Source organism: Neomonachus schauinslandi, chromosome 6 (genome assembly GCF_002201575.2).
Source record: "Neomonachus schauinslandi chromosome 6, ASM220157v2, whole genome shotgun sequence".
NCBI lineage: Eukaryota > Metazoa > Chordata > Mammalia > Carnivora > Phocidae > Neomonachus > Neomonachus schauinslandi.
Genome location: NC_058408.1, coordinates 3293732 through 3311951, shown reverse-complemented (window position 1 = coordinate 3311951; position 18220 = coordinate 3293732). Strand labels below are relative to the sequence as shown.

At 38.0% G+C, this 18220-nt stretch overlaps 1 protein-coding gene across 1 annotated transcript; it reads right to left on the bottom strand.

Moving 5' to 3' along the window:
* Positions 1 to 3227: 3227 nt before the first annotated feature.
* On the bottom strand, positions 3228 to 4169 carry LOC110573446 (olfactory receptor 10K1). The gene has a single exon (XM_021681942.1). The coding sequence runs from the start codon at positions 4167 to 4169 to the stop codon at positions 3228 to 3230; it is 942 nt and encodes a 313-aa protein (XP_021537617.1).
* Between the last annotated feature and the right edge of the window lie 14051 nt (positions 4170 to 18220).

Here is an 18220-nt window from a genome sequence, read left to right as displayed (position 1 = left end):
TTGCTGCCTGTGTTCTCCTTTGGGACTTTGATGGACTCCTGACTCACCTTGAGGTCTTTCAACCATTTTGAGTCTACTTTTGTGTGTGGTGTAAGGAAATGGTCCAGTTTCATTCTTCTGCATGTGGCTGTCCAATTTTCCCAACACCATTTGTTGAAGAGCCTGTCTTTTTTCCATTGGACATTCTTCCCTGCTTTGTCGAAGATTAGCTGACCCATAGAGTTGAGGGTCCGTTTCTGGGCTCTCTGTTCTTTTCCATTGATCTATGTGTCTGTTTTTGTGCCAGTACCATACTGTCTTGATGATGACAGCTTTGTAATAGAGCTGGAAGTCTGGAATTGTGATGCCACCATTCCGGATTATGATGCTTTTCTTTTTCAACATTCCTCTGGCTATTCGAGGTCTTTTCTGGTTCCATACAAATTTTAGGATTATTTGTTCTATTTCTTTGAAAAAAGTGGATGGTATTTTGATGGGGATTGCATTAAACGTGTAGATTGCTCTAGGTAGCATTGACATCTTCACAATATTTGTTCTTCCAATCCATGAACATGGAACGTTTTTCCATTTCTTTGTGTCTTCCTCAATTTCTTTCATGAGTATTTTATAGTTTTTTGAGAACAGATTCTTTGCCTCTTTGGTTAGATTTATTCCTAGGTATCTTATGGTTTTGGGTGCAGAAGGCCTTTTCTAATACACCATGGGGATTAGTTGGTTTCCTCTTTAAAATTCTCTGGGGATTCATAGAAAGCTGAAAGTTTTCTGGGCACCATTTGTTAAAACAAACATCAATGGAAGGGGCTCCTTTGAGTTTCCTTACCTAACGAATCTAAATTTTCATTCTCAGTTTGGAGGAAAATGTACGTCTTGCATTCTCATTTCTGACATCTCTAAGAGAGGAAGAAAGGTTCAGACAAAGGACAGAATATTAGAATGGGAGAGGCAGCATAAGTGTTTCAGACTCATGGGAAACAAACTTGTTCTTAGAATATAATGTGAGCATGATTAGGACGGAACTTGCTCCCCCTCCACCCCGGGGTTACAGCAGAGACCACAGGCAGTCAGCAGGAGGCTGGCTGTGCCCCCGACCCTTTGTTCAATAAACAAATAAACAAGGTAAATTTGGGTTATGGGGAAAAATGTGGGGGTAGGGTTTTAGCTGAGATGTGTCCTTCGGTAAAATGTCCTCCTATTTCCAGATTGCATATTTACTCCCTCTCCCAGTAAGTCCAGACACTTGGGCTGGAAATAGGGCAAATGTTAGGCACTGATGGAAATGATGTGGAAAGACTAAAAATATAGAGATGGGAAATCATGCCCAGCACTCACAAACCAAACAAGCAAGGGACGAATCTTGATATTTGACAGTTTAACGTTCAGACCAGGAGTATTCAATGAACAACAAAAGACAGTAGCAAAAAATAAAAAACACTTAAAATGCTAACAACTACAAGTCACAGTGAAATTATAATAGATATGAATCTGTGTCCCCCTCAAAAACACAGGCGCAACCTTCGTAAGAAAGAAACTATAAAATGTTTACAAGGAGATACACTAATAATGGGTAGCTTCCATAACCACTCTGCTCAAACAGATCAGAAGGAAAAATATCTCTAAGAATTTAGAAGACCTAAGCAACAAAATAGTGAACTATATCTGATCGGTATTTATTCAAATTTGCATTATAATGAAAGAGTACACATGTTCTTTTCAAGGCACATGAAGAATGAATATTGGCTGTGTATTATGTCACAATAAAAACTTGAACCAAGGTCACAAAATGGTAAGAATACAAACAATATTCCCAATTTCCAGCATAAGAAACTATCCAATGAATAACAAAGAAAAAAGGCTTTTCATCTGAGATTTTAAAAATCTATGAAATAATTGTTGGGTCAAAAGGGAAATACAAAGGAAAATGAAAGAAGTTCCAGGAAATAATATCAATTACACTTCATGTAGCAGATTATGTGGGTTAAGTTTAAAGTGGAGATGAGAGGAAATCTCACAGCTTAATGATATAGACATATATAATTAACACATACGTATATACATATGACATAAAAAATGAAAGTATGTAGAAAGCATCAGTAAGTTAAATAGAACAACAAATTAAAGGAAAAGTCAAAGGAAATATTATACAAATAAAATACAAATAAATACAAATAATACAAATAATACAAATAAAATTAAAAACAATGATATGGGGAAAAAACACTAGAATGCAACTGTTCATTCACACGTATGTTAAGTTCTCTGACAACGAACCAAAAAAAAAAGTAAACACAGTTATACTTAGTATAAAATGACACAGAAAATAATCATTTCTAAGAAATTTTCAAATGTCAGAATATTTCACACAAATTTTACAAAGAATTTTGGAAGTCTAGATGAAATGAATAATTTTGTAGAAGACTAAATTCCATATATGATCCACGAAAAATAAAAGTGGCTTAGAAGTCACTTTTCTTAGACGAAATAGAGGATATTACCACAGGGTCATGCCTCAGAAGACACTGTGCCTGTATTATTTCACAGAATTTCAATAAATCTTCAAACATAAGATGATCTCAACCAATATACAATAGCAACGCAATAAATACTTATTCAAGATATAGAGAAAAACCCATTTGAATCTTCAACTCACATAATGTTAAAAAATCTTGTGGATATGTCAATACAATGCAAAAAATTTAAAAACTTGGAAAAAATATATCACTGAACGAAAAAATTGGAAACTAAGCTTAAAGATAATGACAAATTCTCAGAGTAGTAATAACTAACAATTTGACTGTATAAAGTGAAATATTTACTTGCAACAAAAGCACAAGTAAAGATATTAAAAAAGAAACAATTGGAAAATTTCTCAAAAACTATCAAAATGTTGGGGCGCCTGGGTGCTGAGTCGGTTGAGTGTCTGACTCTTGGTTTCGGATTAGGTAATGATCTCAGGGTTGTGGAATCAAGCCCCACATCAGACTCCAGGCTCAGGATGGAGTCTGCTTGTCCCTCTCCCTCTGCTTCTTCTCTCTCTCTCTCTCTCTCAAATAAATAAATTAAATCGTAAAAAATTACTGAAATCTTAATAAAAACTTATGACAAGCTGAAAGATAAAATAACTAAACTCTAAAGTAGGAACTGGATATAGGCATAGAACTGATAAAATAAAAGCACATAAAAGGCATACAATTCACTGAATAGTTATAATTTAATTTTAGTGAATTAATTTAATTAAAGGGATATGAAGTCTGGCCCATTACTCTTCGAAGGGCCGACTTGAACTCCTTATTCCTCAGACTGTAAATCATTGGATTGAACAGTGGAGTGAGGATGGTGTAGGACACAGATATGAGGGTGTCCTGACTTGAAGAGTAGCTGGACTTGGGCCTTAAGTAGATGAAGGAGGCACAACCATAATGAACAGTTACCACAATGAGATGGGAGGCACAGGTGGAGAATGCCTTGTACCTGCCGGTGGAGGATGGGATCTTCAAAATGGCAGAAATGATGCGGATGTAGGAGACCAGGATAAGTAGCAGGGGAATGACCAAGACAAACACACCAATCATGAATATGACCAACTGACTGAGGCGCGAGTGATGGGATGCCACCTTGAGGACAGGGGCGATGTCACAGAAGTAGTGATGGAGCTGGCTGGAGGAGCAGAAGGGCAGGTGAAATACCATGGAGGTGATTATCTGTGCAATAGTAAAGCCACAGGCACAGGCAGCAGCCACTAGTCCCACACACACCCGATGTCCCATGAGCTCCGTGTAGCGCAGAGGGTTACAGATGGCCACGTAGCGGTCATAACCCATGGCTGCCAGCAGGAAGGAGTGAGAGCAGCCAAGGAAGAGGAAGGTGAACATCTGGATGGCACAGCCCAGGAAGGAGATGGTCTTCTTCTGGGCCAGCAGGTCCACCAGCATCTTGGGTACAATAACGAAGGTGTAGCAGGTCTCAGAGCAGGAGAGGACAGCAAGGAAGAAGTACATGGGGGTGTGAAGGGCTCTGTCCAGCATGATGGTGGCAATGATGATGGCATTGGTGCCCAGAGTGAACAGGTAGAGGGGCAGGAAGGCTATAAAGAGCAGTCGCTGCAGCCCGGCCAGAGAAGAGAAGCCAAGGAAGATGAACTCCCTCACCAGGGTCTCATTGTCCTGCTCCATGCAGAGCACCCCCACAGAGGAGAGTCAGGGACAGAGACAGAGACAGAGATCAGGTTCCAGGAAGGAGAGTAGAAATTATGGGAAAATCAGCACAAAGTCTGTAGGCAGTCAAGTCCGTCCTTCATTCCCCCCTCAGAAAGGTCTGCTAAGAAAAGAATTAAGGCTAAATATACAACAGAGGAACTGAGCCAATTAGGAGGCTTTCTCTAAGACTAAGACTATGGTATCTTTTTAGCCAAGGATTAAGGATCTGTCTCATTGGTTTTACCTGTATCTTACCTAGGGATTACTGTGTTTGTCTTTTTACTAGCATCCCAAGGAAACTAGCTTTCCAAAAGTGAAAAAATATGTTTAATTTTAGCCATCTGAACTTGGTCAGAATGTACAATGAAGGAATGAGTTGTGTTTGGACACAACATGTGAACCTCAGTTTGTCCAACCAAAAAATGGAAAGGGAGAGGAAGAATTCCCTAGCAAATGTGTAAGGAGAATTGTGTTTGTTGATGACTTATTATATGCTAAGATCTGTGGTAAGAACATCATATACTCATGTCAATTATTCATTGCAACAATCTTATGGCAGTAACCAAAACAACAAGAAAAAAAAAAAAAAAACCTTTGGTGTTATTTCTGACAGACTGACTAACAGAGTAATTAGGGGCATTCCTGGAGGCTCCACACTGGGAGCCTTGCCAAGAGTGGAACAGAAGACAGCACTGGTTTAAAGAAGAATGTCCCCTATTCCAGGAAGAGAAGAGTCACCAGGGTGGTAAAAAGAGATTCATTACTTTTGTGGCATTTGCAGTTCACCTCCGTTTTCCCATTTTCTGTGCCTCAGAGAAACTCAGAGAACAGAGTTTTCCAGAAATGGCTCAGAGCTTGTCATAGAGCATGAAAAAGAATGGGATAATTGGTCAGTTTTCCAGATACTAGTGCCATGCCATAAATCAGACTTTATGTCTTTTATATATTGTTATGTCAACAAGATTATTATATCCGCAATATAAGATATGTTTTGAATATTCTGCTACTAAACACAGTCTGCAAGCTGCTAGAAAGGATCATTTCTAAAGTCATTTTTAGGACTAATATCAGATAATTTTTTCATGGGTGTATTTCCCAATTGTCCAAGACTAGAAAGTAAAGAAAGTGTTCTTTGTAAGCAAAATCACCTGGCCTTTATTTATCAGTTGCATCCAGTTTCTATTTAGACATTTTTCAGTATATTTATATACAGATACATCAATTTCTGTTGAGGAATCATTTGCATCTGCTACCAGAATTTGAGTTTTTGGGTTCTTCTAGACAATAGTAAACGCTAGATTTCTAGATTCTAAGGTAAATGATGATAAACTTCTGAAACTCATTGTATCTATCATTAGAACGTGGAGATAATAAATTTTCATCTTTTCTTACTGGCTAGAGACTGGTCCTAAACTTAAATAGGTATAATTATTCATTTATTTGAAGTTAATATGAGGTACTCACATTGGCTCATATTAAAGCTCTTTAACAAATAATAGGGATTTTTCATGCCATAACTATCTAGTTCTGTTAAATATAAAGTATATATTTACCATGTCTATACCCATTATATAAATATGTATGTGTATAATAGCTGTGTATTTTCTTTTTTTTTTTTTTTTTTTTTTTTAAAGATTTTATTTATTTATTTGACAGAGAGAGACACAGCGAGAGAGGGAACACAAGAAGGGGGAGTGGGAGAGGGAGAAGCAGGCTTCCCGCAGAGCAGGGAGCCCGATGCGGGACTCGATCCCAGGACCCTGGGATCATGACCTGAGCTGAAGGCAGTCGCTTAACCAACTGAGCCACCCAGGCGCCCATAGCTGTGTATTTTCTATATTTAGAGAAACAAATCAATGAGAGAGTGTGCATACATAACACTCTCACCAGGACAAATGGATTTCTGTATTTCAAGACTCTGAGGTAAATCTAAATGTATACTCATTGCTCATTGTCCTTGCCTTAGAACTTTCCCAAAATTTTTCTGGATCTCCATTCACCTAATGCACATCCAATTCCCACCATACCCTAACTCCACTGAGTATAACATACGGAGTAGACCACAGAGCCTGGAATTCTCTCGATTCTGAAGGACATGTATCTACCCAAATCCAAAATAATTGTCTGAATTATTTGTCACTCAGACCCATGGAACAGCTGATTTCAGTTAAGTGGACTCTTTTTTCCACATACTATTAATATAACCCCACCATCTAAATGGACTGTGTTACAGGTATATTTACCCCTTTTGTGGTATATGGGAACTCAGAAGCACAGTCCATCTGAGGAAATGGCCCTCATCTGCTCAAGAAAACATCAGAGACCACTACAGTATGTTAAATCTGTACTGTGCATAGAAAGATATAAGAGCAGAAAAATTAAAAAGATCTTCCAGCCAAATACCCACAGGCTATAAAATTAAGGTAAAAGGTCCCTCCATTTGACCTGAGAAGATCTCTAGGTTAAGTCGCTTTGTGTAACTTTGAGCAAGACATTTCATTTAAGACACACATAAACTAAGGATGTTCCATCTCCTTACTTTAAAATTAAAGGGGCTAGGGTAAGCAATAAGTGTAATAAACTGGCCAGTTGCATGGAAAAGTACTTAGGCAGAAGCTCCTTGAGCACTATTTTGCAGAAGGAGTTTTGACTTAGAGCGAGAGTGGAGTACTGACCCCAAGAGTCTTTTCAACTCGGGGAGTCCAAGATGCTCTAAATGATGATCCCTGACGTGCCCTTATATTCTAGAACCTATGGATGGCATTCAGGTTACAATTCTAGGAGATGACACTTGCATACCTTATTTTTCTGACTCCTTAGATACACCATTGGGATATTATGTAATCAGGATTTAAGTAGTAACTCAAAATAGGAGGGTCCTGGTTTCCTCCAAAAGGGGGCAAATCTACACATCTTTCAGATGCAACACTTTTGAGATATCCAGATATTTATCTTAGGGAAAGCATCAATCAATAATCTGAGTGAAGTTACGTAGGCAGCATCAGAGAATAAAGAAGTAAAATTTTTATCTTCTTAGATACACATGAAAAACCTGAACTTGCTCTATTAAAATGGAGTCTGAGTATCGGATTTCAATTATAGCTAAAAAGAGACATCATGAGTACATGTCAAAGAGAGAAGTGGAGATTAAGGATCTGTTTCTTTTAATCCATGAGTCAACTAGTCAGAAAGAAAAGAAAATCTAACTGGGAGCCAAACTGACCCAGTCTGAACATTGTGAAAATTCATAGAACTCTATGGACCACACCTCATCACTCTTAGGACCTTAAGTTAAAAGTAGCCCCTGATTCTCCTTCTTAACCCTGCCACTTACTGAAACTGCCATCACTGATCTCCTTGAGGAGCTTGATGTTCACAAGCCCTACCCATCAATCAGGCTCACACCCCACAAATCCCCAGACTACATCAATATTCCTGCTATTTAGTAAGTACCTACATTGCTCTCCTCCTTTCAATTCAGACAGAAGGAGCTATTCAGTATCTGGGACCGCTTGACAAGTAGATTCTAAGCCAGAGTTCGGAAACTGAAGAAATGACGCCAGAAGAGAGTGAATCTGCCCTGAAGTAGAAGCTCTCATCTGCATCTATAGAGGAAGCCTCTGCCACTCATCAGGACCCGGGGCCCCTCCAGCCAAACTCACTGTCTGGTGAAGTTCTGATGACAACCATACAGTGTGGTTATTAGAAGCATGTACTGTGATCGTTGGACTCCTGAGGCTAGATCTACTACTGGAGATGTTGTCTTGGGGTTAATTAGAAATCAAGTCTATTTTGGAGAATTAATGTCACCAGATTCTCAAAGGTAGGCTTTTCTGAGGAACCTGGGGAGAAGGAGCCAGGAGCATAATTAGCTCGAGTCTGCATTGGAAATTGAGTCCGTGCATAGTGGATTCTGTAGGAGAAATCACCACAATTGAAACTGTATTCTACAAACCAAGTGGGAATTTTTCATTGAGTTTTAAGTGAGGAAAATAGTATATCTGTCCAGTGATTCTCAACTTCAGTGTTTCTTAGAGTCAAAAGACGGCTTAATTACAAATTCATCTTCTCAGGTTCTTGTCCATAGAAATTCTCATTAGGGATATTGAGATACTCTGCCAAAAGCTAAATTTTAACAAGCATCATCACTCTAGTTGAGTTCTATCATTAAATTGCCTGTTGTCTAGAAATGTTTTTTTTGTTGTTTTTTGGGGGGTTTTTTAAAGTTTTTTTTTTAAGATTTTATTTATTTATTTGACAGAGAGAGACACAGCGAGAGAGGGAACACAAGCAGGGGGAATGGGAGAGGGAGAAGCAGGCTTCCCACAGAGCAGGGAGCCCGATGTGGGGCTCAATCCCAGGACCCTGGGATCATGACCTGAGCCAAAGGCAGATGCTTAACAACTGAGCCACCCAGGCGCCCCTAGAAATGTTTTTTAGTAGAGTGATGAAACGTAAAGTTCTCACTTTCATCCAAGAGAATCCAAAATGAGTATAAGTCTGGTCCAAATCCCAGCATGAATCATGAAGGCAACCTGATAATCAAATTTCTAAGGTTTACATGGAATAATAAGACAATTTTGAAAAGATGGGTCATAGAGAGTCTCACTCTTCCCAGGAGTGAGATGCCTCAGTAATAAAAAAGAGCATGCTGTGGCAACAAAGAGAGATAAACAGTACAGAGAGACAGAGAGGAGAGCTCAGAAATGCATCTGTGCATTTTTTGACAACAGAAATGACCTCACATGTCAATAAGAAAACCATGATTATTTAGTGAATAATACTGGGAAACAGACCTCCTCTATGTACCCCATCACACAAAGGAGATGTCCTGGTAGAATAAGGAAATGGCTTCCTGAAGGCTCAGTAGAAGCACCAAGTGTGTGACCACCCCTGATGGAGCCCCATGAATCTACTGCATCCTCTAAACAATGTATTGTGCCCACTCTCCAGCACCAAGCATGTGTGAGTCTGGGAATCAGTGTGGGAGGAGTTGGACACAGCTCCTTCCATTACACCCTGAATGACTGACACACATAAGGTTGAGCTTTGCAGTTTAGAGGCATTATTTCTCAAAGGAGTGTAGCCTCTGTAGGAAACACAAAACTGAAAATTGAGACGTGCCCTTGGCCACTTCAGTCTACTTTGTTTTACTGTACAAGTGATCTGCAGGCAGAAAGGGTCTTATTACAGTAGCTAGGGTAATTGTTCCTATTTTTTGTGTGTGTGATTGCTACAGAATTGGTTTTATTTTTCTGAAAACATTTCCTTGATATAAAAATTTAAATTTAGCTTATAGATGTGTAAGTTAGGAGCCGGAATGATCTTCAACAGATGAATGGAAAAAGAAGATGTGGTCCATATATACAATGGAATATTACTCAGCAATTAGAAAGGATGAATACCCACTATTTGCATCGACATGGATGGAATTGGAGGGGATTATGCTAAATGAAATAAGTCAAATAGAGAAAGACAAATTATCATATGGTTTCACTCATATGTGGAACATTAGGAATAGCGTGGAGGAAGAGGGGAAGGGAGGGAAAACTGAATGGGAGGAAATCAGAGAGGGAGACAAACCATGAGAGACTCTGGACTCCAGGAAAGAAATGGAGGGTTACAGAGGGGAGAGGGGTGGGGAGATGGAGTAATTGGGTGATGGGTATTAAGGAAGGCACGTGCTGTGATGAGCATTGTATATTATTCAGAACTAATGAATTGTTGAACACTACATCAAGAACTAATGATGTACTATATGGTGGCTAACTGAACATAATAAAAAAAATAATTCAGTGTGTTATTGAATTCAGTTTCCCAGCATTTTGCTTATCAGTGATTTTAGTCCATAGTATTTCTGTAGTGTCTTTGGCTTTGGTGTTAGGGTAATGTTACCTTCATGATATGAGTTTGAAAATCTTCCCTCTTCTATTTTTTTTTTTTTTTGGAAGAGTTTACAAGGATTGGTGTTAATTCTTCTTTGCATATTTGCTAGAATGCACCCATGAAAACATCTGGTCCTGGGTTTTTCTTGTTTGGAACTTTTTGATTACTGACCAATCTTTTATTTGTAAGGTCTTCTCAAGCTTTCTATTTCTTCCTGAGACAGTTTTGGATTATATGTTTCTAGGAATTTATCCATTTTTCTAGACTATCCAAATTTAGTTGTATAGTTGTTCATAATAGTCCTTTATTATCTTTTCTGATTCTGAGGCATAGATTGAAATGTCTCTTCTTTTATTTTATTTTATTTATTTAAGTCTTCTCTCTTTTTTTTTCCAATTAGTTTGTTGAAGGTTTTGTCGATTTTCTTTTTATTTTGGTTTTCAAAAAAAGTAGCTCTTAATTTTGTTGATCTTTCTTTTATATTCTTTTTCTAGTATTTACTTCTCTAATTATTATTATTTTACTCCCTCTGCTAACTTTGGACTTAGTTTTTTGTGCTTTTTGTTCTTGTTCCTGAAGGTGTAATGTCAGGTTGTTTGTTTGAGATCTTTCTTCTTTAGACATTTATGACTATAAACATTCTTTTTTAAAATCTTTTTTAATTTTTAATTTTTGTATTATGTTAGTCACCATACAGTACATCATTAGTTTTTCATGTAGTGTTCCATGATTCATTGTTTGTGCATAACACGCAGTGCTCCATGCAACACGTGCCCTCCTTAATACCCATCACCGGGCTCACCCATCCCCTCACCCTCCTTCCCTCTAAAACCCTCAGTTTGTTTCCCGGGGTCCATAGTCTCTCTTGGTTCATCTTCCCCTTTCATTCCCCCCCGCCCCTTCATTTTTCCGTTCCTTCACCTAATATCCTCCATGCTATTCCTTATGTTCCACAAATAAGTGAAACCATATGATAATTGACTTTCTCTGCTTGATTTATTTCACTTAGCATAATCTCCTCCAGTCCCATCCATGTTGATGAAAAAGTTGGGTATTCATCCTTTCTGATGACTACTATTCCATTGTGTATATGGACCACATCTTCTTTATCCATTCATCTGTTGAAGGGCATCTCAGCTCTTTCCAAAGTTTGGCTATTGTGGACATTGTTTCTATGAACATTGGGGTGCATGTGGCCCTTCTTTTCACTACATCTGTATCTTTGGGGTAAATTCCCAGTAGTGCAATTGCTGGGTTATAGGGTAGCTCTATTTTTAACTTTTTGAGGACAGACACTCTCCAAAGAAGACATACAAATGGCTAACAGACACATGAAAAAATGTTCATCATCACTAGCCATCAGGGAAATTCAAATCAAAACCACATTGAGATACCACCTTACACCAGTTAGAATGGCAAAAATGGACAGGGAAAGAAACAACAAATGTTGGAGAGGTTGTGGAGAAAGGGGAAACCTCTTACACTGTTGGTGGAAATGCAAGTCGATACAGCCACTTTGGAAAACAGTGTGGAGGCTATAAACTTTCATCTTAATTCTGCTTTTGCTGCATCCCGTACATCTTAGTATATCGTATTTTCATTTTTGTTTGTCTCAAGATATTTTTTAAATTCCCTTTTGATTTCCTCCTTGACCCAATGATTGTAAGTGTGCATTGTTTAGTTTCCAGATATTGGTGAATTTTCCCATTTTCTTACTGTTACCGATTTCTGGTTTCATTCCATTGTAGTCAGAAAAAATACTTGGAATGATTTTGCTCTTTAATTTGTTAAGACTTGTTTTGTGACCTAACATGTGATCTATCTGGGAGGATTTTCCATGTACACTTGAAAAAAAAGTATATTCTTCTGCAGTTGGGTGTGAAGTTCTATGTCTGTTAGATCTATTTTTTCTATTCTGTTGTTTTATTCTTCTGTTTCTTTCCCAACTTTCTGTCTGAATGATCCTTTTATGGAGGGTGGGGTATTGACATCTCTTACTATTATCGTATTGTTGTCTGTTTCTCCCTTCAGATCTGTCAATATTTGTTTTATATATTTAGGTGCTTTGATGTAGGATGAGCATTATTTATAATTGTTATATCTTCCTGTTAAATTGACACTTTTATCATTACATAATGATGTTTGTCTCTTGTGACAGTTTTTGACTTCTAGTTTGTTTTGTCTGGTATGAAGAGAGCCACCCCTGTCCTTCATGGAATATGTTTTTCCATCCCTTCATTTTTAGCCCATGTGTGTCGTAAAAGCTAAAGCAAGTCTCTTGTAGGCAGGATATTGTTGGTTCTTGTTTTTTTTTTTTTTTTTTTTTATTCATTCAGCCACTCTGTCTTATTTTTGGAGTATTTACTCCATTGACATTTAAAGTGACTAGGGAAAGACTCTTGCCCTTTGGTTCATTGTTTTTTTACTTTTTTGTAGTTGGTTTCTTCCTTCCTTTCTTCCTCTCTTGCTATCTTCCTTTGTGGGTACTATTTTTTAAGGAAAATAGGGTCACTACTACAGTCCTAGGGTAGAGAAGAGCATGTGTAGAATCTAGGAGAGATGGTAGGGTACCTTTTATTACTTCACATACAAAGGCAAATTTTGATTGAAGCAACCTCATTTAGGCAAAGCCACCCATGACCAGATCCTTAGGGAATGTTAAGGTGCTAGCTAAGCTCAAAAGAATGTTCAATAGGTGAAAGAAAACAATCATAAATAACTATGACAATCTTGTGATGAATTCCAGAAATGAGGATTACAGTAGCTGTTTTATTTTCTTGTTTACTTAATTATGTATATATTTGTATATGTTAACCATTCCCCTCCTCTCTTAATATGCTGGTATATATAAGGTGTGTTGCTGGTGGTAAGCATCATAATTCAAACTTTAAAGAAAGACCATCAAGGAATACTTAACCTGTGACACTCTGTGTCTCCCTTTTATGAAGATGAATGGGGCCACTCTCTGTGTGAGACATATTTGCATGATATTAGTTACTACTGTTTGAAAAGGTAAACATGAAAAGAAGGGTATGTATGGATGTTGAATATCCAAATGGGAAACTGTGCTGGTTATATTTTATTGATACTTCATATCATACTTATTCTTCTCTGATTCTCTTTGCTGTACTCTCCTATCAAAATCCTGGAGTCTGTCCTGATTTTGTGTCAGGGGTCAGGGACCAACACTTCCTGTCCTCTGGAAGGTCCTTCTAGCTGGATTAAGAAATTGACATGAGACAGATTAACAGGAGAAAGTCAATTAAAATTAATAGGTATACATGTGGAAAATCCACATAGACATGGGAATCCAAAGACAGTCAGGCAAAAGGAGGTATGTATGTCATTGTGACCTAAGGAGAAGGGGTAGGGCTCTGGGTTTCAGAGGAAAGGAATGCACTTCATAGGGTGATAAGAAGAGCAGATGTTTGGTAATTAGATGTTTGCCCTACCATGTAGATGGGTCATTCAGATAAAATTTATCTGTTAATAACTCATATTTTGGGAAAGACCCCCAATTTAGATTCTTCTGTGTGGTTAAGGGAGGACCAAAGTTTGTCTTGAGCCCACAGGGTCTCAAGGGCCTTCAGCTCAAAATAACCCACATGCCAAAGTGTCACATTCTGGGGCAGTGGGAGGTGGAAACTCTCCTGAACCCCGTCACTTGCCAGGAGAATTTCAGATATGTTTAGAAGTATACAAATAATGGAAGAGAAAGAAAGTTAGGTTTTTTTCTGGGAACATGTTATGTGAGCACTTGTCAGGTGGTAGATATGGGCTTTTACCCTTGGCTTTTGGATTTCCTGAGCATCACTCATCAGGGCTGCATCATCCAAGACCATAGGTAGAGGCTCCCTACAATCCTTTCAATGCTGAAAGTCAAGAACAAGCCTCCTGACATTCACTCTCCCAGCCCTCAGTACATAAATGTGTAAGTCTCTAATTCCTCTATCAAGCCTTTCATTACTTTAAATACCACAAGTAGAATCTGATTGGTTCTCAGAAAACAACTCTGTATAATTCTACCTCAATCTTTGTAATAGATACAGGAGCTTGAGTTTTTCTTATCTATATGTGTAATATTATAAATGTCTTTTTATTTGATGTAATAAAGTTCCCAGACTTTTGGTCTTGTAACAAAAAAATTAAATTGTCCTTGGAGCAATTGTTAACCATCTTCTTAACATTATTCACAGAATGAAATTACTAAGTCAAAATCTATTTGCATTTCAAATTTCCATATGCATCATATTGACAAACAAATTCTACAAAGGCTATGTAAATGTATACTTTCACCAATTACATGTGGACATGTTAATTTCTCCTTGACATACACAGTGCTTTTTTTTTTAAAAAAAGATCAATTATAGCAGATGAAAGATAAAAATTATATGTTGTCTCCTTTTATATTTCTTTGATTACATATTAGTAGAGTAAAACATTTTACATAAATGTATCAGTTATTCTTATTCAACTTTTGGAAATTTTCTGCTGTAACATTTTCCTATTTTTCTTTCTCCCTCATTTTTTTTATAGATTTGTAAAACTACTTGGTTCAAAAATTTTATTTGAGGGGTGCCCCAGTGGTTCAGTTGGCTAAGTGTCCAGCTCTTGATTTGGGCTCAGGTTATGATCTCTGGGTTGTGAGATCAAGCCCTGCATCAGACTCTGCACTTAGCTGAGAGTCTGCTGGAGATTCTCTCTCACCCTCTACCTCTTCCTCCTGCTCTCTCTCTAAAATAAATAAATAAGTCTTTAAAAAACTGCATTTGGACTTTGAATTAAAGTGTTCCATTTAAGGGTGCCTGGTGTAAAGCATACGACTCTTGATTTTGGTTCAACTCATGATCTCAGGGTCATAGATCAAGCCTGTGTGGGGCTCTGCACTGAGTATGGGGCCTGTTTAAGATGATTTCTCTCCTCCTACCCACCCCTCCTGCCCCAACTGGTGGTCTTGCTCTCTAAAAAAATTAAAAAATGAAGCGATCCCCTTGCACTTCTATTTTTTTTTAAGATTTTATTTGATGGAGAGAGACACAACGAGAGAGGGAACACAAGCAGGGGGAGTGGGAGAGGGAGAAGCAGGCTTCCCATCTAGCAGGGAGCCTGATGTGGGGCTCGGTCCCAGGACACTGGGACCACGACCTGAGCTGAAGGCAGACACTTAACGACTGAGCCTCCCAGGAGTCCCTGCACTTCTATTTTTATTAAAATACTTTTTACATTGAAAACTAACCTTATGGAGATTTAATTTACGTACCATAAAATGTTCCTAATTTAAATTTACAGTTTGGTGAGTTTGGAAAAAAATGTATACACCCAAGTGACAACCACCCAGTCAAGTTATAGAACATTTCTACAACCCCCCCAAAGTTCCTTTCTATCCTTTTGTGGTCAATCCCACCCAGCCTTGGTCCTTAGAAAAATACTAATCTTGGGGCGCCTGGGTGGCTCAGTTGGTTAAGCGACTGCCTTCGGCTCAGGTCATGATCCTGGAGTCCCGGGATCGAGTCCCGCATCAGGCTCCCTGCTCGGCATGGAGTCTGCTTCTCTCTCTGACCCTCCTCCCTCTCATCCTCTCTGTCTCTCATTCTCTCTCTCTCAAATAAATAAATAAAATCTTTAAATAAAAATACTAATCTTGCTTTTTTATTGAATGGCTTACTCTTTCCCATAATTTCATATATGTGAAATCAAAGAGTATGTTCATTTTTGTGTCTTATTTCTTTCACTGAGCATAGTTTTTGAGACTCACTCATGTTGTTGCATTCATCAACTTTCTGTTTATTGCTTAATAACATTCCTTTTACAAATATACCACAATTTATTCATCTGTTGAACTGTTGGGGGACATTTTGATTGTTTCCAGTTTGAGGCTAATCAGAGTAAAACTCTTATAAAATGAGTCTCCAATTCATTGTGTAGATATATATGTTCATTTATCTTTGGTAAGTATCTATGAGAGCAATGGCTGTGCCATCTGCTAGAGGTCAATTTAGCTGCTTATAAATTGGCACTGTTTTCCAGAAAGGCTGTATGGTGACTAATTTCCACCAGCAATGCAGGAGGTATCCTGCTCTCTCACATCCTCACTTCTTCACCTACTGTCCATCTTTTCAACATCCCACATGGGTAGTGACATTTCACAGTACTTTTATTATGCATTTATTGAAGACTTAGTATGTTAGGCAGTCTTTCATGTGCTTTTGGCTATTTGTTGTTTCTTGTTAATGAAGTATGTGTTCAAAGCTTTGACAATATTTTCATTAACAAGTTTGTCTTCCTTGTTTTCCTTTGCAAGAGAGAGTTTTGTATGCTGGATAAAAGTCCTTTACTAGATATAAACTTTGCAAATATGTTCTCCTACTCCTTTTAATTTTATTAATTATGTGTTTGTCATAAGTTTTAATGAAACATAACTTGCAAAACATTTTATTTACACTTTTAAAGTGTATCATTCAATAGTTGTCTGTATAATCAGAGTTGTGCACCCATTAACAATATCTAACTTTAGAATAACAACATTTTTAATGTTGATGTAGTTCAATTTATCACCTCTTTCTTTATATATTTCATGTTTTCTGTCTCCTACCTAATAAATATTTGTCTACTCCAAGTTGCAGATTTTCTGGGTTTTTTCCTGAAATTAGTTATAGCTTTTGACATTTTTAGTTAAATTGTGCGTGACTTTTGGTAAAAGTCAAGATTTGTATTTTTTCATATATACATCCAGTATGTCCATCACAGTAAGTTGAAAGGACTATCCTTTCTTCATTGAAAAACCTTACCATCTTTGTTGAAAATCATTCGGGGATATATGCATGGTGTTATGTCCATATTGTTCAGCCTGTCCCATTGATTCATGTGCTTAGTCTTATGCCACCATTACCGGCTCAGTGTTGCTCTATAGCATGTCTTGATAATCTGGTCCATCTGTTTCTAAATTGTGCTTATTGTGTGTGATGTTTTTTTCTTTAATTATTACTTCAAATGTGGAATCTAAAAACCAAAACTAACAAACAAACTAAAGAAACAGATTCAGACTCATAAATACAGACAACAAACTGGTGGTTGCCAGAGGGGAGAGGGTGGGTGGTGACAAAATCAGTGAAGGGATTTAAGAGGTACAAACTTCCCATTACAAAATAAATAAGTCATGAGGATGAAAAGCACAGCATAGGGAATAGAGTCAGTAATAGTGTAATCATCTTGTGTGGTGAGAGAAGGTGACTACACTCTCCCTAAATTGGCCCACCTCCCACCTGCTCTCCTTGGGTTCCTTCTGAAAGTGCACATAATGTGGTCTGAACGATGAGCTTATCACAAGCCTATATGCACTAGTGAATGGATACGGATGGTGCCTAGTAGCTGCTCACAAAGCTGCTCTTAATATCGGAGCTGCAGTATGGAAGTGAGAAGCAAGGAAACCTTGATGGTACAGTCCTTTGCCCCCTCTCTAAAATGACCTATCAATTTAAACAATTCTTTAAAGTACCTGTGTCCTCCTCCTCAGAAATCAGATCAACACTGACAAGACTCTTTATTTCTATTAGCCCATAGAATACGTCTATCAATGAGAACCTTATATTTCTCAAAATTAAAAATTAAAACAAGAAAGAAATCTATGATTTCTTCCCTCCTTACATAGCCCAAAAATCCTGAATCATGCAGGAAGAGGCATCCTATTGGAAGGGAGAGATGTGTAAGGGAAATTTGAGGAGTCTGAGACCCACTGTTTGGCCCCTGGGCATGGGTAATGCTGCAGCATCCTCAGTGGGCCTCAGTCTTAGCCCTCTTTGCCTTATTTCTCCATCTCCCCTTCTAAACATCACATTCTTTTCAGACAAAGGACTGTAGTTCTAAACATGCTAAGAGGAAAAGAAATCACTTGAACCAAGTTCAAACTATTCCCAAACCCCACCCCAAATACTTCTTACCCAGAAGATCCTGGGTAAATCCAATGACAGGCATCTTCCCATGAACTGCAGGAAGCTCGTGTGTATGTGGCCCATGAACCACCACCATCATGGGCTATGTCATTTCCCTCTTTGTGAAGCCCTCCCCACAAAACAATCACCAGAGTGCCTGGAATGACATTAGTACTTAATGCATAATGATTAAATTAATGAATTGACGGATGC